The 18,531-nt window shown below is 38.7% G+C and overlaps 4 protein-coding genes across 9 annotated transcripts in view; 1 reads left to right on the top strand and 3 right to left on the bottom strand.

The window, feature by feature from the left end:
* Nucleotides 1-1,046: 1,046 nt before the first annotated feature.
* On the top strand, nucleotides 1,047-3,886 carry ift20 (intraflagellar transport 20 homolog (Chlamydomonas)). Of its 3 annotated transcripts, none has more exons than XM_058413918.1 (5): nucleotides 1,047-1,182; nucleotides 1,541-1,783; nucleotides 2,837-2,922; nucleotides 2,997-3,100; nucleotides 3,188-3,886. In XM_058413918.1, the coding sequence occupies exons 2-5, from the start codon at nucleotides 1,657-1,659 to the stop codon at nucleotides 3,267-3,269; spliced, it is 399 nt and encodes a 132-aa protein (XP_058269901.1). In that variant the 5' UTR covers nucleotides 1,047-1,182; nucleotides 1,541-1,656; the 3' UTR covers nucleotides 3,270-3,886. The 3 variants fall into 3 exon arrangements, with proteins under 3 accessions (XP_058269901.1, XP_058269902.1, XP_058269903.1); XM_058413919.1 differs by having other exon boundaries at nucleotides 1,079-1,182; nucleotides 1,633-1,783; XM_058413920.1 differs by having other exon boundaries at nucleotides 1,095-1,182; nucleotides 1,630-1,783.
* Nucleotides 3,615-4,860, bottom strand: tmem97 (transmembrane protein 97). The gene is made up of 3 exons (XM_058413917.1): nucleotides 4,727-4,860; nucleotides 4,507-4,651; nucleotides 3,615-4,378 (listed from the first exon to the last, which is right to left on the bottom strand). Exons 1-3 carry the CDS (start codon nucleotides 4,838-4,840, stop codon nucleotides 4,104-4,106), a joined length of 534 nt encoding a protein of 177 aa, XP_058269900.1. The 5' UTR covers nucleotides 4,841-4,860; the 3' UTR covers nucleotides 3,615-4,103.
* Nucleotides 4,861-6,474: 1,614 nt separating this feature from the next.
* si:ch211-167j9.5 (fibroblast growth factor receptor homolog 1) lies at nucleotides 6,475-15,227 on the bottom strand. 3 transcript variants are annotated; one of them, XM_058413915.1, is made up of 14 exons: nucleotides 15,044-15,227; nucleotides 14,831-14,958; nucleotides 13,267-13,375; nucleotides 12,266-12,337; nucleotides 10,724-10,817; nucleotides 10,379-10,580; nucleotides 10,095-10,233; nucleotides 8,573-8,671; nucleotides 8,223-8,383; nucleotides 7,543-7,680; nucleotides 7,354-7,465; nucleotides 7,130-7,229; nucleotides 6,696-6,795; nucleotides 6,475-6,614 (listed from the first exon to the last, which is right to left on the bottom strand). In XM_058413915.1, exons 3-14 carry the CDS (start codon nucleotides 13,298-13,300, stop codon nucleotides 6,564-6,566), a joined length of 1,302 nt encoding a protein of 433 aa, XP_058269898.1. In that variant the 5' UTR covers nucleotides 13,301-13,375; nucleotides 14,831-14,958; nucleotides 15,044-15,227; the 3' UTR covers nucleotides 6,475-6,563. The 3 variants fall into 3 exon arrangements, with proteins under 3 accessions (XP_058269898.1, XP_058269899.1, XP_058269897.1); XM_058413916.1 differs by having other exon boundaries at nucleotides 15,143-15,193; XM_058413914.1 differs by having other exon boundaries at nucleotides 14,831-15,227.
* Nucleotides 15,228-15,321: 94 nt separating this feature from the next.
* The window catches only part of usp32 (ubiquitin specific peptidase 32), a 39,932-nt gene continuing 36,722 nt past the window's right edge, over nucleotides 15,322-18,531 (bottom strand). For both annotated transcript variants that reach the window (XM_058413660.1, XM_058413661.1), the window contains exon 34: nucleotides 15,322-17,664. In XM_058413660.1, the coding sequence (XP_058269643.1) occupies nucleotides 17,491-17,664 (174 nt within the window). In that variant the 3' untranslated portion in view covers nucleotides 15,322-17,490. The remainder of the gene's footprint in view (nucleotides 17,665-18,531) is intronic.

Genomic DNA, 18,531 nt, shown 5'->3' with positions numbered 1-18,531 from the left:
TCCTGTTCCAACATGACTGCACACCAGTGCACAAAGCAAGGTCCGTAAAGACATGGATGAGTGAGTTTGGTGTAGAGGAACTTGACTGGGCTGGACCCTGAGATCCTGACCTCAACCCTATAAAACACCTTTGGGATGAATTAGAGTGGAGACTGCGAGCCATTTCAAAACTGTGACATCTGCCTTTACATACACATGAATGTAATATGGAGTTGGCTCGCACTTTGCAGCTATAACAGCTTCAAACTCTTCTGGGAAGGCTTTCCACAAGGTTTAGGAGTGTGTTTATTGGAATTTTTGACCATTCCACTAGAAGCGCATTTGTGAGGTCTAATTCATCCCAAAGGTGTTTTATCAGGTTGAGGTTAGACCAGTCAAGTTCCTCCACACCAAACTCTCTCATCCATGTCTTTATGGACCTTGCTTTGTGCACTGGTGTACAGTCATGTTGGAACAGGGAGGGGTCATCCCTAATCTGTTCCTAAAAAGTTGGGAGCATGGAAATGTCCAAAATGTCTTGGTATGCTGAAGCATGAAGAGTTTCTTTCACTGGAACTAAGGGGCCAAGCCCAAACCCTGAAAAACAACACCTGAATTCAACGATTTGGAAGGGTGTCCCAAAACTTTTGCCAACATGGTGTATATTCTCTGTATTTAAAGCACCAGCTCTTGTGTGCTTTTCAGACTGTCCTGACTAGATACTCGCAAGGACAGCTAAAGACATTCTAAACACATTAGATATTGTACCAGACAGACTCTCCTTTACCCACTGAGAGCCATAATCAGTTCCGTTGTTGTGAAAACTTACTGTGTGGCTTATTTTGCAAGACGCACACATATTGGGAAAACGCTACATGTAAAATAGGGATACCTTCCAAGTAGATTGGATTGGAACATTATGCAATTACAATTTATTCGGAAATATACAATGCCATTTGACTTACACTCACTATTTCTCAATATTCAATACACGCAATGAATCAAATGAGTAGCTTGCTTAAATGATTTAAGCTAGAAATTTGTCCTGCTTCCCCCCCTGGTGACGAGGTGGTACGACCCGCCCGTCTCCAAGGCAGCAGAAACACTGGAATGGAGGCGGAGTCACATCAGCTGGACTCGGTCCCTGTGACACATAATCGAGTGTTTTAGCAAAAGGACAAGAAGTTGCTTTGCACTCTTTCGGTGAGATAAAACTGTACTGAGTTATTTAGTTTAACACGCAATTTGAAGTTGTACTTTTCTTTCACATAAACATCTTTTGTCATTCAATGAAGAAGGTTTTTGTTAGTGGTTAGCATATTAGCTTCTACACTGATGAACCTGTACGTCAGTTAGCCGTATTGTTGCTCGTTAGCCACCTAGCTAGCGGAGTGTCGATCGGTCGGCATATGGTGTGGCACGAGCTACTGTTTACTTCAGTGTTTAAATGTTATCTGATGGTTTGTCCAGACCTATAGACAAGAGAACGAATAGTTGGCCTTTTGCTGTGTCATACGTGGTCAAAACAATGTACACTCTTTGTTTTGTTCTTTGCTTTTAGTTCGGAAACTGAAGGGCAGCAGCTCCATTGTCAGCTAGACGAACTGACGTGTTATTAAAGGCAAACCCGTGTGTGTGATTAAACCCAAGCAGGCTCGCTCTCCTGGTCTCCTGGACATGGCTAAAGATCCACTAGCAGAAGCTGGACTTCATTTCGATGAACTCAACAAGTTACGAGTGCTCGATCCAGATGTTTCCCAGAAGACCACTGAGCTTAAAGAAGAATGCAAAGACTTTGTAGACAGTAAGTGTATTCAAGTCCACTCAGATACCTACAGTGAGTTATCAGTGTATGTTAAGTAAAAAATATCTATAGGGTTACACCACCAGGAAGGTAGCAGATGTTTCTCTGGAGTGGTGCAGAAAAGTCTGTATGTGCAGTCTGTTATTTCTCTGCCTCACATTTCCCCTCACATTTCCCCATGCCTCAGAGTCAGTAGGCTTCTTATTGCTTCTCTTACCTGAGAATGACTCTATACGCTATATTGCCAAAAATTTTGGGACACCCCACCAAATCATTGAATTCAGGGGTTGGGCTTGGACTCTTAGTTCCAGTGAAAGGACGTCTTAATGCTTTAACATGGGTAACAATAGGTCCGTATACAAAGCATGTGTCTCCTCCATTGGCTCATTCAAAAAAAAACTCTTGTGGAAACTCTTGCAAGAGTGTATACTCTTCTTTTTAAGAGTTTTGCAAATATATCTGAAAACACAATCCGAGTTTAAACTATATTTGTTGTGGCAGTAAAGAGCTGGATCTGTCACTAAGAAACATTAATTTGCCATGACAGTGATAGCTATGGTCATCCCCTTTTTCCATTTTTGTTACTGGTATGGGAGCTGATATCAGCTGATACTCAGTAAATGATTCAGTCAGTAACCCACTCTATCAGGTGGTTCGTTCACGCAAGTTGTCAGCGTCCCAAGCATTTATGTCTAAAATCATTAACAAGTCTATCAGAATGAAACTCAGTACATCTCTAAATATCAGGTAATTGGGCCAGTATGGTCTCAGAGTCCCATGTTCAATCCTGAGCTTGAGTTACTGTCAGTGCTGAATTGCCCCGTGAGTAAAGGAATATATACGAATGTGTGTTCATAGAGTGCACTGATGGGTTGGCGTCCCATCAGGGTCTATTACTGCCTTAAGCCCAGATAAATATAAAGCGGTGACTGAAAATAAATTATTGAAGATTTCTGGTGGCTAGAAGGGTAGGGTAGCTTTGGCAGAATAGTTTATTTCCCCATTAATGGTTAACACCATATTTTACCAGCATGTTTCTGTGTTTACTAACAGAAATTGGACAGTTTCAGAAGATAGTGGGTGGGCTTATCGAAATGGTGGATGAATTAGCCAAGGAAGCAGAAAAAGAAAAAATGAAGGTATGTATATTCAATTCAAATTGTTGAGGTTGATTATGAACTGTATATGAACTTGACGTGTGGGGATTCGACAGGCGATAGGTGCTAGAAATCTGCTGAAATCAGTTGCGAAACAACGAGAGGCTCAGCAGCAACAACTCCAGGCTCTAATTGCAGAGAAGAGGATGCAGCTGGAAAGGTTTACTCACGTGTTTTTTGGCCTTTTTTTTGTCTGCGCGTACACAAAACAGCCCTCTTTAAGTTCTCTGTTCTGCTGTTTTGACAGGTACAGAATCGAATATGAAGCTCTCTCCAAAGTCGAAGCGGAGCAGAATGAATTCATTGACCAGTTTATGCTGCAGAAGTGATCGTCTTTTCTTCTGCATTTTGTCAAGAGGACAGAAAGTATGATGCTATGCGTCTCTTTGACAATGACTTCGCTAATAAGAAGTAGGATTCTCACTTGATTTGTTTCAATACGTGGCTTTAACAACCTCAACATATGACCCATATCATGACCAGTTCCTGGGGTTACAAATGTAACATATCTGTTCCACGATAAGGCATTAGTATTTATATAAAACAGAACATATTTATACTATTTATATAGAAGTATTCTGTACACTTTATTTTAATACCTCTTTTGCTACCAGGTAATAAATACAGTATCTGCATGTTACTGTAATTAATTACAAGACCAAGACTTGAGTGTTTTATCTGTATATTTTGTATCCTTTTTGTGATTTGAAAGCTTTGATTTGATTTTCTTTAATTTTTCAACACCCTTGATAGTTCATGGGACCACAAAAGGAGGTACATTTTAAAGGTTCTGGACATTTTGTACTCAAACAGTGCATTTATTTACTTTGTTTACAATACATTTATTAAAATTCTTACACAATACTTATTGTCAAAGTACTGTTCGTGTTGACACGATGACTCGATGTAAACATGATGTATATTTGAATAAAACTATTTTTGCTCATATATGTCTACGTTATCAAATCACAGCTTTGTGGTGTGGATAGCAGTGATGGTCACAGTGATTTCATTCATCAATCAACGATACATGATTCTGGTCAAATGATCAATCTTCAAAAATACGTAATTTTCAGGATATTGTAAAGGCATCTTTACGAAACAATCCTTGTTTTTGACAAAATCAGAAAAAAAGAAATACAATCTATTGAAATCCGCAGACTTTATCTCAGCTTCTTGCTCTTGGACGAAGCCTTGAGATTTGTAGAGGCAGAATTATATGTGGAGCTGAAAAGCATGGTGAGAAGCAGTAAGAGGGGGATGATGAGGTATGGAGCATAAACAGACACCAGTGTCCATCTCTCCTTGGACGTCTGCGGACCTGGAAGAGGTGCCAATGGGAAGTTATAGAGTAAGATGTGTCCTAGGATGGGGATTAAGGCGGTGGCCACGTGCACTGAGTATATGATTGCAGGGGTCCTGATCCATTTGCAGTTTCCTGCAAATAAAGTAGTCTTTAACCTTCTTGACAAGTCAGAGTTCAGGAAAAATAGCATTCTGCATTACCAGAAATCAGGTTTGTGTCATATCAAAGCTGCAGATCGGCATGGTTTATGATTCACTGACCTTTGAAAAAGGCGTATGCTGCGATAGGAAAGAAAGGCAGCTGAACAAGTGCTTCACAAAATATGAAAGATTTAAACCAAACAGGTGGGTCCAGCACCATGGGGTCTCTGAATTCAGATGCATACCAACGCAGGACGTCTTTAAACTGCAATGCAAATGATGATTTATTTACAGACCTGGACTAGAACAGAAATGAAGCGACGCTTCAGGACACACTTACTGGCTGAGGATACACGTGTTCTGGTAGTAGTACTTGAAGATCAATGAAGAGAGTAATAGGAATGTGTGAGGCAAAATAAAAGAAAAAAATAACTTCTAAAGTACGGAGAAACATTGTTACAGAAACATAAGACGCCGTCGATGTGAAAGAAAAGTAAATTCTGCAGCTTTATCCGGGACAAGCACTTAATAATGGGAAGAGCATCAGAGCAACGTCGCCTCACGCGCCGGAATTCTGTCTTGCTATTGGCTGTTGAGCTCGTTTGAGCGGCGAAGAGGCGGGGTTATTCCTGAATGTTGGGTGACGTCAGAGATCAAAGTTTTAAAGGGACAAGTTCAGAAGGGAGATAAGTTATCACACCTCTGCTCCTTTCACCCTCCATGAGCTAGAGCTTCCACATATAGTTATTTTTAAATAAGAGCACTGTTAATGTGGACTCAGGAGTTTAAGTACTTGGGGTCAACAGTCCAAAGTAATGGAGAGTGTGGGAAAGAGGTAAAGAAGCGAGTGCAGGCAGGTTGGAATGGGTGGAGAAAGGTGTCAGGAGTTCCGTGTGATAGAAAAATATCAGCGGGAATCAAGGGGAAGGTGTACAGGACAGTGGTGAGATGAGCCCGCCATGCTGTATGGTTTAGAGACAGTGTCACTGAGGAAGAGACAGGAGTCAGAGCTGGAGATGTTGAGGTTCTCTTTGGGAGTGACAAGGTTGGACAGGATTAGGAACGAGTACATCAGAGGGACAGCTCATGTTGGACGTTTGGGGGACAAAGTTAGGAAGGCCAGATTAAGATGGTTTGGACATGTTCAGAGGAGGGAGAGTGAGTATATTGGTAGGAGGATATTGGACATGGAGCTGCCAGGCAGGAGGCAAAGAGGAGGTATATGGATGTAATTAATGAGGATATGAAGCTAGTGGGTGCAAGTGTTGAGGATGCAGAAGATAGGTATAGGTAGAGAGTGATGATTAGCTGTGGCCACTCCTGAAGGGAAAAGCCGAAAGCAGAAGAAGAAGAAAAAGAAGACTGTTCAAGTGGACTCGAATAGAGAATTAATTCACCATAGTTGTGCTCCCAACTGCTAGGCTGCTTAAGGCTGATGAAATTCTTCATAAAAGTTAAAATACATGAATGAAGTTAAAATACAGAAGTGCAAATAAGATCAAATGGATGCATATGCTACACACAACAATATTCATTTACTTATTATGAGGCTTTTGTTCTCGCTACTGCTTCTTAACAACTTAACCTCAATGATATCACTGTTAGTGCCACAATGACTGTTAGCCTATTAGCTCATCTGCCATGTTGCTACCTCAGTTGCTGGGGGTTCACAAGACATCATGAGAGTATTTATCACATTTTATCTGCAAAGTGTGAGAAAATTGTAGCTCCATACAGGCAGCAAGCTTCAAATTCTTTAGCCGTAAAGCAAACAGGAAGCAGACGATGACTTTTTTGTTGTTTAAAAGATATAACTTAAGTGTACCACAAAATGAACGATCTCTATAAGTGGCCTGAGAACAATTCACTTAAAGGAGCCAGAGTTCATTTGTTGTGCTCATGTAGGTACAAAATAAGGTCACTGATCTGAGACTACATGGAGTGCTAAAACAAGTCTCCAGTCTGTTGAACTGTACAACAAGGCTTCAAATTGCATAGTTGTCCGGTATGAAGTTGGATTCTTGACATCCAGCCGCAGTGTTATCAGGAAGGTCATATCCATTTTAACACAGGAAACTCATTAGTGCATAATAGTTGACTCCTTTATTAGGCCATTAGGGAAAGTCTCTGAGCCTCTGTATGCTTTTAGACTCCAACTTGATTATAATGTTGACAATTCAGTCTTCTGCTATACTCGCAGGTCTTTGGTCTACAACATCCACATAATCCTGGAACGCAAAAATATGCACCATTTTTTATTTAGCTGATAATGGGGCGATTGTTAAATACACTGATTAAACAACACCTACCGCATCATTCTCAATGATACTCTCCAAGATTCTGACGAGATCAGAAAAGGAGGGTCTGGCTGTATAAGGCTCCAACCAGCAGTCTTTCATAATTTGCAATCTGTATGGGAAAATATCAGCTCATCGTTCAAATGCAGAATATTCTAATGCATCCACTTCATACCCAAGCATAGCACAGTTCAAATTAGTGCATAATTGTGGGCCCTCTTGGTGTGCCCTTTACATGTGGTTTGTGTACCACAGGTTTAGGTTTTTTTTTTTTTTTTCATGCTCCGTTACTGTAGAAAATGTTAGACGTGTCTTAGAAAAAGTCTTAGGCATGTAACGCCTACATCTCCCACCAGAGACGCTGTTAATGTACATGAATTATGCTGATACACAGAGCATTTTTGTAGCCTAATAGCAAATAAAGTGTGAATGATGTTGATACTCACATCTCTGGTCGGCAGCTGTCGGGTCCTACATTTCTGGTTCCAGCACAAATGTGATAGACCACTTCATCTGAAGTCTCCAAATTGGGATAGGGCAGACTGCCTGTAAAGAGCACAATAAAAACATTTTTATTTTATTCTACTTTTCTGCAGTTTTCAAATTGGATTTCAAGCAAATGGATGATCTAATCAGTAGGTCTATTATAGGATTATTGGGCTGAGCTCACCAAATGTCTGCATTTCCCATAACACAATACCAAAAGCCCACACGTCCCCCTTGAAGCTGTAGTAGCTGTTCCGGAAATATTCAGGAGGATACCAGCGCAAGGGCACTCGTTCCTAAGGACAGCAACATTTCATACCACTGGAGGATTTAAGTAATATAAGGATTTATGTAATATAATACAATGCCTAACCCTGTGGTGTTTTTTCCTGGTGCTGCGTCTGCTTCTCATACGCGTCAAGTCTCTGGCCAGACCAAACTCAGCCACTTTGATTTCCCAGGGGAAACGGCTTACCAGAATATTCCTTAAAGCAAGGTCACAGTGTACCACCTGCAAAAAACAAGGATGGATCTCAGTCATAATATACATCCGTTACCTGTGTTTCCACTGAGATAAAAACTGTACTTTTCCCAAACAAGTTACTGAGTCACGTCTGTGTCGCACTGCAGAGACCGTTATTAAAAAAGGACATTATACACAGTCTCACAAACCCCTGCCATGGATGACATTTAAGGCAAACTTCTCTTTCTTTTCTTTGCTTTGTTGCACAAATGTTACATTAAAAATAATGTTGCTTTTTCAACCTGCTGCACGCACAAAGCACAATTTCATGCTGCACTTCTGCAGCTCCTTATTTCTACTGAAATAACATGCCTTTTTGGTCATAAAAGTATTGCAGAAAAATTGCTCCATGCATTGCTGAGAGCAGGATAGACTACTGTTAATGGCAGGTAAGATTAATGTACAAAGGAAAAGAAGCATACATAACTGCTGCATTCGTATCATCCAGGCCAGATTTTTCATTCTTTAAAAAAAACATAAATAAAAGGTACGACTGTAATCTCTGGTGTTTCACTGAGACATAGAGATACCATTTTGGAGCGTAAGTGTTCCATGGCCAGAGCGATGTGATAAGAGGCGATAGCGAAAATGTTCTGGATCTCAGGGTCAGCGTTCAGCTTGTCATGATGCGTCTGCACAAAGCTGCGCAGGGTCCCATAACTTACAAACTCCATGATCAACACAAAGGGCTCTGCGAAAACAAACAAACAAACAAACAGCAAGTTAGAGAAAACTTACCACATTCATTCTAAATGTAAGAAAATGAAACGCAGCAACTTGGTGTTTGGATTTGAACTAAAACGTTGAGTTCTACACATCGAGTGTAGGAGTAGAATTACTTGGTAAACTAAAAATAGACCACGTCTGATCGAGCTCTTACCCTCAGCAGTGTTCCAGTCCAGCAGCTGAAGCACATTCTTATGATACACCAGCTTCCTCATAATAGACACTTCGGTCTCCATTTGCTTTGAAGTGACTCCTAATAGAGACAGTCACCTAATTAATGATTGTTCTTGTCTATAACAGGAACCTAATATCATTTGTAAAGCTATAAATAGACAGACAGAAATGATCCTTCCTTCCATATGCCCTGTTTCTACTGTAGCAACTCCAAACGACAAAATTCAACATGTACGTCTATCATATCAGACTTTTTCATCATTTTATGAGGTTTACATGGAACAAAATCCCACAGCACACCACCAACCAAAACACACTGTAGCTTAATACAGTATATATAATAAAGAAAAAATAAATCTCTGAATGTGTTTATACTCTCTTGGTGTGAATCCTGGGCTCTCTCATTCACCATTGTGGTTTTTTATTGAAGTTGCCTGTTTCTCAGTGTGTTCACACAGGTGTACAAAATAGACTGTGCTCTTTAACAAGGTCATTATTGCATGGAGGAGTATTTCCATTACTCTGCCAATCACTACATCGCATGCACAGGCATTCAACAATGGCAAATTACTTCTGGTAAATAAATAATCATTTTTTTCAATAATTTCCCACGGCACACCTGACGATTTCTCACGGCACACTGGTTGAAAATCACTGTATTATATAACACAATAGCACTTTATACACTTTGTAAAGTAGACTTGAGAAGAAATGAAATCCCATTGTATGTTTTTTAAATAAAAAAGAGTGGCTATTTTCTTGTTTCTTGATTAGGATATTTTGTAGATTATGATTATTGTTAGATTTACTGTAAGACTAGTGCAAGTGCTTAATACAGAAAAAAGTTCAATACAAATGATATCAACAATAACTTGAGTGGAAAGTTTCAATTTGAAATAATTAATTTAAATAATTAATCATATTCCTGGATTATAGAGGGATTATTTTTTAGTTTGTCTGCCTTTTTGCTTTAATGACAGCGTGCACTCGAGCTGGCATGGACTTCAGGAGTCTGTGAAAAACCCAATGATCCGTGTTAGATCAGATCCATCCGTGTGAACGCATTCTATAATGGAAGAGATCAGGCATAAGGAAAACCTGACATTTTGTGTAAATGAGTTAACACGGTCAGTGTAACAAATTTGCTTGAAATTTAAATAGTGACCTAGAAAGAATCAATATATAGACAATTGTTTTTTCCCCCCAGATTTTTAACATGATCTCAAAACGTCTGGACTACACTGCATGCAGATGTTATACTACATCATTACAACAGCACTATAATAATGTTTTCTTGATTAAACCGTTCTGTAAAACCCTCTAGTGAGTCCTCACAATAACCAAAATAAATAAATTCTAATATCATCCAAAAACTAAATTTCTGGTACTGATTTAAAAAGTAATTATATCACACACCTGAAGTGTAAGCTAACGCTCGGCAACAGTAGGGTTAATAAATTTAGAGTCAGTGCAGAGAGAAGGGTCTTTCGGCAGCGTACTACCTTCTTTTGCAATCTTGCAAGTGACAAGTGAGTGACCTTTGCAGGTTCCCCGCAACATCCTGGCTTTGTAGAAAGCACCCTCTCTTCCAGCTTTGATCAGCTGTATTAGATTCAGGTCTGTCCTTGCAACCCGTGGGTTCTGAAGAAACACAATTGTGAAGATGTTGCATTTATTACTTTCTATTTATGTGTTTTCTCTCATCAACCTGCAAGGGTCTATCTATGATATACAAAACAAAAAGATGCAGCTAATCATGAGTTGATTGAATTGTGATGCTCTGAACCTGTTGCGACGGTCTCCACAGTAATCGAACGCTCGATCTGCTTTTCTGTCCACGTTGGCCTGTTTCTGCTGAATTGTCTAACGATGGCATCACCAACACCGATGGAGGAGAGGTGGGTGAAAGAGGAACGGAGTCTTGAGGAGGAACAGGCGTGGACTTTCCCTGTCTAAGCAGCTGTATGGTTTTATTCAGGGATCGATATCTGAAATATAAGGAATAAAGACTTTTTTAGCTACAAAATGAAGTGTGTTGGAAAGAAAATCTCTTATCTGAATGTTAGCTGTGACTTGCTCTAATAATGTAGTTTGTAAAACTGTTCTCTAAGTAAAGAAACATTCATTTTACTTTTTGAAGTACACAATGCCAAACAAAATTGTGATGAAAACAGCGAGGACAGAGATGCCAATGAGAATGTGATGGATAGTGTCCAGACCCGCACCTGCAACAACAAACAGAAGGCGAGAGGTTACGTGACAAAGCATGACAGGAAACTAAACTAGGCCACATACTAACACAAAGTTTCACAACACACTTCAGTAAACCTGTAACTCACTCACAAGGCATTTACTAAGTGTTCTGAACGTATTAAGAACATTTTCTCTGTTTCTTTACTGCTTTCACTCACAGTTTAAGTTACAGACATATAGACAATAATATAGATTTAATATACATTGTACAGCTGAAGTCGAAAGCTTACATACACCTTGCAGAATCAGGGGGTCGGGGGGGAAATAAAAAGAATAGGGATCATAAACTGCATTTAGTTTTTCATTTAGTTCTGCCCTAAATACACTCAAAAGAAGACACAAGTTTACATACGCTTCATCCTTAATACTGTGTTGTTACCTGGATGATCAAAGACCGCTCTTATGTGCTGTAATAGCTGTTCATGAGTCCCTGGTTTGTCGTGGGCAATTAAACTGCACACTGCTCTTCAGGTCCTGCACATTATTTGCTTTTCCATTATCTTTTGCATAATATATATTTGCTAGATATGATACTGAGATCCATCTTTTCACATTTGAGATATGAAGAGCCTGGGGTGTAAACTATTTTAAAGGATGATGTGTGTAAACTGATATTTTGTCTTCTGGGAAACCTTTAAATAGCTTATGTAGATTCTGACAGGCGGCACTAAATGAAAAAACTAAATAATTTCACTAATCACTGATCATCCTGTTCAAAAGTTTACACCCCCCCGACTCTATATAAGAGTGGCGGTGGTAACTCAAGTGGTTAAGGCTCTGGGTTGTTCACCAGAAGATCGCGGTTCAAGCCCCAGCACCGCCAAGCTGCCCCCAACCCACCCTGATCCGGGGTGCTGCATCATGGCTGACCACTGCCCTCTGACCCCATCTACCAAGGATGGGATATGCAAAGAAAGTATTTCACTGTGACAAATAAAGACAATGTATGTTATTAAGAGGGTGTGTTTGCTTCTTGAGCATCAGCGAATGTTTGAAATGTGTACCAGTCTTTCCGTTGTCCTCGGTGTTGTTTCTGAAGAACAGTAGGCAGTGTAACAGCTCAGGACAAACCAGCAATTTATAAATATATTTTGTGATAGATAAGAACAGACATTCGTCATCTAGGTAACAACTAACAGTATTAAGAATCAGGTGTATGTAAACTTTTGAACTGCTTCATTTGTATCGTTTCAGTGTCTGGTACTGCGTCAGATAATTTACATATCGGAGGATCTGTAAAAGTCTGTCGTCAGTTAGCTTATCATGAGCAGTACTAAATAAAAACATAAATACGATTCATGATCCCGCTTATTTTTTAAATTATGAGCAGATTTGAGAGAGAGACGTATATAAACTTATGACTGTAAATAAAATGATGATAGAGCATTTATTTATGATCATTTATTCGTAGCATTGACACCTCCAGGGTCCTGGTCTGAGCTCTGGGTTTGAGGCTTTGAGGTCTTGTCCGGCTCCCTCACACATGGCATAGCTGTGGAATAGAAGAGGAATAAAATACTGTTATCGAAAAATAATCAACTTCTGAGTAGGCATCACGTCTCACTGTCCCTTATTGTACAATTTTCCGTACCTATTTATTTTTTTTAATCTTATTTATTTATTTTTTATATACTAATTAGTACTTTTTTTTTAATTGTTTGAATGTATGTATGACTGCTGCACTTTGGTTGGCACTTTTAAATTTCGTTGTACATGCAAATGGTACAATGACAATAAACTTCTATTCTATTCTATTCTATTCTATTCTATTCTATTCTTATTTTCTGATAACAGCATGTGTTTTGTGCCTTATTTAAAGGGGAATGCACGCTTAAATTTTAGTAACATTTGGGAGTTTTCTGCTGATTTTTGTTTCGTTTTTATCGGAAAGCGTGATTCCTCCTTACTCTAACAATATTACATTTATAACAGAGCCATTTCAACGATTATAACATTTACAGCACTGTGCAAAAGATTCAAGTACAAATGTTATAGAGGTTTATTTCATGACTTCTGCATTATTGAGTCAGCAAAGAAACGTTTCATATGTCTAAACATAACAGGAGTAAATTTTGAAGTCTAGAAGAAAAATTTAACTTAATAAAGGCTGCCGATTTTTGCAAGTGTGGAAAACGAAAGACCAAGCAAATGTAAAAGACAAAAACTGTGGCAGATTCTTCACCATGCTCAGTAAGAATCAGCAGCTAATTTTCTTGCACAAGTTGCACTGTAGTGTATCTGTGTCAGGTCTCTCCATCAGTTGTGGTCGATAAAGTGGCTTTAGTAAACAGTGCCATATGGTTAATTTTAGTCAAATAGCCAGAAAGAAATCATTACACACTTCCGTCATGTTTAGTTTACAGTGCTTGAACAGCAGCTTGTAGGCTGTAAGGAGCAGAATGTAAAGTGTTATACACTTACATTGCCGGGTTGTTGTATAATTAGAAACGGACATATTCTTTCTTCTGAGTGGACAGGTATAACAGCTCCATGCATTCCTTGTGTACGTCTGAATAAGACCTCAGCATCACTAAAATATAAAGAAAACTTGGCATCTAAGTCACAGCATAGTATGCTACTCATTTCTGAACAAGTAATGAAGTAACTAGAAAGGGAGGTATGGTATAAATAGTCCTAAAAGCTCATTTACAAGGGAATGGAAATAAACATTGTATTCACAAACCTGAGGAATGTGAAACTCTATAGTTTTATGTAGCAGAAGAGAGATGAAGAATGAGGTCGCATGCGAATTAGTCGATGATTTAATCTTTCACAAATAAACTCCTAACATTTATAGCAAGGCTGTTGGAAAAGTCGAGGGACAAAAACGGCTTTCTGCAGAAGAAAAGTGCAGCCAGTATATAAAAGTGTAGCTTTATTTTTTTTTGTAAAGAACCAAAGGTTTTACTGTAGGCAACATTAAAATAAATGCATTTGTATATAAAAAATATATTTGAGTTTGCTTCTACAGCAGTGTGAAGTTTGCTAAAGCGTGTACAAGAGTTCAATTTTTTAATTTTCTCCCAGTTTATATCCATTTGCTTTGGTTTGTTTCACATCGAAACAATTTTCAAGCACACTGGGATCTTCCTGGACTTATTCTTGGCATTGCGTGATTTAACGGATACTTCCTAGTCTAATAAAAGATGTTTTACTTCTGCAAATCAGTGTATTTTTCTATCCGAGAAAAAAATATAAATACTCGTGTCAGTATTCACACCAAGCGTCAAATGTTTTCTGCTCTCCATTAAACGATCAGTTCAGGTTTCTCTTGAAATCCCTAAGTTTTGTTGTTCCAGGGTTCAGTTTTTTAGTGTGTACTAGAAGAGATGTAATGTTCACAGAAGTGAAGAAGAAGAGGTGTAATGTTCACAGAAGTGAAGAAGAAGAGGTGTAATGTTCACATCTTTAAAAACAAACTTAATTAAAGAAAAACGTCACTTGGCCCACACCAAACAAAATAAATGTAAACCAGTGGCAAACGAAACGAAAAACACAAGAGGCAGCGTCCAAAGCTATGAACATCTGATTCAAAATAGAAAGAAGCAACTTCTAAAATTTATGATTAAGTTTTGGGTTTAGAATTATGGATGGATGGGGGAAAAAAAGTTAGTGTTTATTTTCTTCTGAATGGGAAAAAAAAAATCAATATATTGGTAGGTCATAAGATTTTTAAGTAAATGTTCGGTGTATAACTGCATTCGCATGTTCTCCACACATTACGCCAAACCTAATCCTTTCCTAAAACAAAATACTAACACAGTCAATAGTCAAATCACAAACAAAAAGAATTTGTTTCATTTTGAAAGGAATAGCTGTTAATCTTTCTTTATTTTTTTTTTCCTAGCTAAAAACACAACATGACCTCGATTTCCTAACAAAAAAAAAAAAAACCACCAAACAACACTTTCAGCTACTTTCATGACACCAATGAATGAAACAAACAAAAGTAGGAAAGGAAAAAGGCAAAGAAGAAACCACTTACCATCATTTCGATCCTAAAATGTCGCCATCGTGAGCATCAGTGTGTAATTTGAGAGTCACGGAGTCCATGCGACCTTGTGGTGTGCTGCTACAGCGAGAGCGCACGGAAACTGCCTTCAGCCGGGTGATCTTTAGAAAGTAGAAAGCCGCCGGTGAGGGCGAGATGTAGCACAAGAGCAGAATGTAGTCAGATGCACTTTCACTTCCTTCTCACCTCCTTCTGCCTTGCCGAGGTCCAGATCGGGGCTGTTTTATTTTAGCATTAAAACACACAAGAACAAGATTAATGAAATACACAGCATACTGTGCTTACATGGTTTGCTTTGGCTTGATTCGGGGAAGAGGAGCAGCATTCAGAGCATGACCAGTGTTGTGGTTTCCTTTCTTTCCCTGCTGCTCTCTGCACACGCACAAACATGCAAACATTAAAAGAGCACCCGAGTTTGCAAACAATGAAAAAAAAAAAACAAGAACCAGCAAACCAACACCAGGTTTTTCAATTGCATTGGCTGAATTTAATTGGTTACTCAAATAATTGTTACAGATCAACAGTGTCACTCCATATACAACTACATTTTTACAGCTCATTTTCAAATACATCATGTTTTTTTTTTTTTTTTTTTAATAGGCATTATTTACAAAACGTCTGTACATTGGATGTCAGTGCAATGTCATTGTACTCTTTAAACACTGTACAAAATAAAGCTCATCGAATGAATACATCTCTTGATGATGAACAAAATCCAGATATCAGTAGTTGATTGCACTACTTGCCGATTTAAATCAGGTTTCTTGGAGTATTAATAAATTATCCCTGTATCAAAACAAGAAAAGAAATCTTTAAAAAGTGATGCGTTTTTATTTTGCAGCCTCGATAAGCTGAGAGAAAGATTCCGGTAAAATGAGCGAGCCACTCAGTTCCAAGTAAACGTTGGCGTGAAAGGGAGAGAAACGATTCAATGTTTTAAATCAAATCTGATATTTTCCTCGATAGCTGTTATCGGACAAATATGACTTGCTTGACGTGAACTATCCGAATGTTGAGTGACATCATTTGACCAATAAATAACAAACATTTGCAACCTTTCCTCGCTGGCAAAAGTACATAAATATCCTTAATAAGGAACAAAAGTAGAAAGTAGAGCAGCAAAACGGTACAGAACGACATTGTAGCTCTTTCCCAATGAAGGATCCGGTGCATTCCTTAAGGAGATCTTTCGTTTATACGGAACGTAAGAGAAAGGAATGACTGGCTGCATCATTATCCATTCACAGTGTTTGAATGAAGAGTTGCTACTATCCTGGCATTAAGACACACAACTTTAAGCAGGTCACACAGATGGCACCTCTTTTTAAAGCACAGGGCTATCATGAGGTCGAGGTGTTCTTTCAGAGAAGCCACAATGGTGTCATTTCATACCACCTGTTAAAGACTTTGGCTTGATAAGGTGAACCTCTCGGTTGAGAGAACACTTATCAGATATGCATGAATTTGGCTACCATTTACTCCAACACTAACAAAGATGTATCTTAATGAGAAAAGGACAAATAAAATGACAAACTGAAACGAACCTGCAATGGAGTCATGAAATGCTCATGGTGGTGGGAAAGCGTTATGAGGAGCCCATGTTTGGATAAAGTGATCTGATTTATGGTATTAAAATAAATATCTCTGAAAAATAAAATGTCGTCAACTTAAAACTCGCCTAAGAGATACACTGGCTTTTTGAAAGACACTGGGACGATACCTGAAAACAAACATAAGCTTAAAATAGAAATCAAAATATAGCAATATCGATGATTTTTCTGGGGGGTGTTGCTAACCGGAATGCAATTTTCACAGGCTTTTTTTTGTTTGTTTTTTAACCAGATTTCATTACCCAATATGAAACGTTCTGGGGATATTTAATAAGGTGTGTAGAGTGTAATACTGTCTTACAGTCTTTCCATTAACAATCCGCCAATAAACTGCAAAAAAAAGGGAGGTAGTGTAGGTAGTGTAGAATTATCTGCTGAGAAACAAAAAGAAGTCATCCTTTAAGACTGTGCATTACAGAACTGAACATTGCACTAACCCAGTAGAAACCTCTCCAGTTGAAATGATGGATAAAATTGGGACTGATTTAATGTGTTTGGCCAAAAGAAAAAGAAAAAAAAGAAAAAGCTCTGCTTATGATTCAATCATATAAATATAAAAATACAAAACACAAGTTTTATGGAAGATGAGAGCTCTCCTTCTCCTTAAGAAAACCTCATGGAAAAGTAAATACATAAATATCATTTCCCATGGGTATGAGATGCTGCAGATTTGGACCGAGTCCTGTTAAACACAATGATGTCAAAGAAATCTTTTTTTTTGGTCCAGGACCCATTTTGTTCAGTTGGCAATATTCACAAGCTACGTAATTCTTCCTTACTTATTTATTATTTCACAAAATCTCACAGCCATTTGATGGCTAAATCACTAGTAAGTGTTTCTGAATCAGGGGGCAGCAGCAGAGGGTAAAGATTCCTCAGTCTAAAGCTGATCTTTGTGCTTCGCTAACTGCAGCTCCTCCGCTTCAGCCGTGCAGCTTCACTTGGCCGCACTGTCTGCATTGCACATGGGGGAAGGATACTGACGAACTCGTTAAGTGCCTTTTAACGTGGAAGAGCATGGATTCACTGAAGCACGCAGTACTTCTTGTAGTCCGACTCAAAGTCTTCGTCCATGCTTGTAGTGTCTGCCATTTTTTTGCCATCGGTCATAGGCAGAAACTGAGAGTAGTCCACTCCTTGCTGCTCGTAAAAGAGAATGTATGCTGAATCCGTGTCAATCTCTTCTGAGTGAACCTCCTGAAATGAAACGAGACAGAGGCAGCAAAGTGTTTTATTTGTAATTTGTCCTAAAGCACTTTAACCATTTCCTCCACATCTTTATCTTGCCTCAATCTGTGACACAACAGAAAATATTTGGTCCATCATTATGTACATCTGGACTACACTTCACAATCGTCAACATCCTAGTGATCACAGCAAAGGCATGACTAGAAGCACCGAGTAAATCCGATCATCTGACCCCTGTGTGGACTGTGTTAAGCTAGATTTTCCATTAGCATTTGGATCCTGGTAAACACATATCTGGTGTTAGAAATCTAAATCTAGCAATTTTTTTCTAACCATATATAAAAAATAGCTTTTTACAGCTTAGTGTAATCAGATTAGTTTCGTTCTATAATACACTCGTGTTCTAATGTTCAGAGATGTACCAAAACGGATCTTTTTTTTGGTCCACTGATCCAAAGTTGCCTCAGAAGAAAAAATAAAAAAAATTGCTTGGAGCTCCCATTCATAGCCCTCGTGCATCAATATCACAGAATTATTTAATGATCCAAAAAAAATAATTCATTTAAGATCGATGCTAGTGACATGCTAATGGTTAACAAACAGAAGCATAAATCAGTAAATGTGTTTTAGTAAACCAAAGTCTTTATGGGCCAACATGAGCCACCAGAACAGCTGAGGCTTGGCACTGATTCTGTGGAACATTATTACAGAGAGAGAGAGAGAGAGAGAGAGAGAGAAAGACCATTCTTACAACATTTATCTCCTCAGTTGGTGCTTTGATGATGGTCAAAGAGGTCAGGCCAAAAACCTCCCACGACTGTTCAACTGTGTTCAGATGTAGTGAATACAAATGCCATTTCAGCCAGAGCCTTTGTT

This window comes from Hemibagrus wyckioides, linkage group LG17 (genome assembly GCF_019097595.1).
Source record: "Hemibagrus wyckioides isolate EC202008001 linkage group LG17, SWU_Hwy_1.0, whole genome shotgun sequence".
Taxonomy (NCBI): Eukaryota; Metazoa; Chordata; class Actinopteri; order Siluriformes; family Bagridae; genus Hemibagrus; species Hemibagrus wyckioides.
Note: the sequence above shows the minus strand (reverse complement) of the source record. Positions and strands in the feature narration are given on the sequence as shown.

Bases quoted from the DNA above. Each gene is read 5' to 3' on its own strand.
- si:ch211-167j9.5 (XM_058413914.1), bottom strand. From the start codon at position 13,300: ATGTCCGTTTCTAATTATACAACAACCCGGCAAT. The intron at 12,338-13,266 runs GTAAGTGTATAA...TCTATTCCACAG, and splicing joins TTATACAACAACCCGGCAAT to CTATGCCATGTGTGAGGGAG. The intron at 10,581-10,723 runs GTAAAATGAATG...CTTATATTTCAG, and splicing joins GGCATTGTGTACTTCAAAAA to ATATCGATCCCTGAATAAAA.
- tmem97 (XM_058413917.1), bottom strand. From the start codon at position 4,840: ATGTTTCTCCGTACTTTAGAAGTTATTTTTTTCTTTTATTTTGCCTCA. The intron at 4,652-4,726 runs GTAAGTGTGTCC...TTTGCATTGCAG, and splicing joins AACACGTGTATCCTCAGCCA to TTTAAAGACGTCCTGCGTTG. The intron at 4,379-4,506 runs GTCAGTGAATCA...CTTTATTTGCAG, and splicing joins AGCATACGCCTTTTTCAAAG to GAAACTGCAAATGGATCAGG.
- ift20 (XM_058413918.1), top strand. From the start codon at position 1,657: ATGGCTAAAGATCCACTAGCAGAAGCTGGACTTCATTTCGATGAACTC. The intron at 1,784-2,836 runs GTAAGTGTATTC...GTTTACTAACAG, and splicing joins ATGCAAAGACTTTGTAGACA to AAATTGGACAGTTTCAGAAG. The intron at 3,101-3,187 runs GTTTACTCACGT...CTGTTTTGACAG, and splicing joins AAGAGGATGCAGCTGGAAAG to GTACAGAATCGAATATGAAG.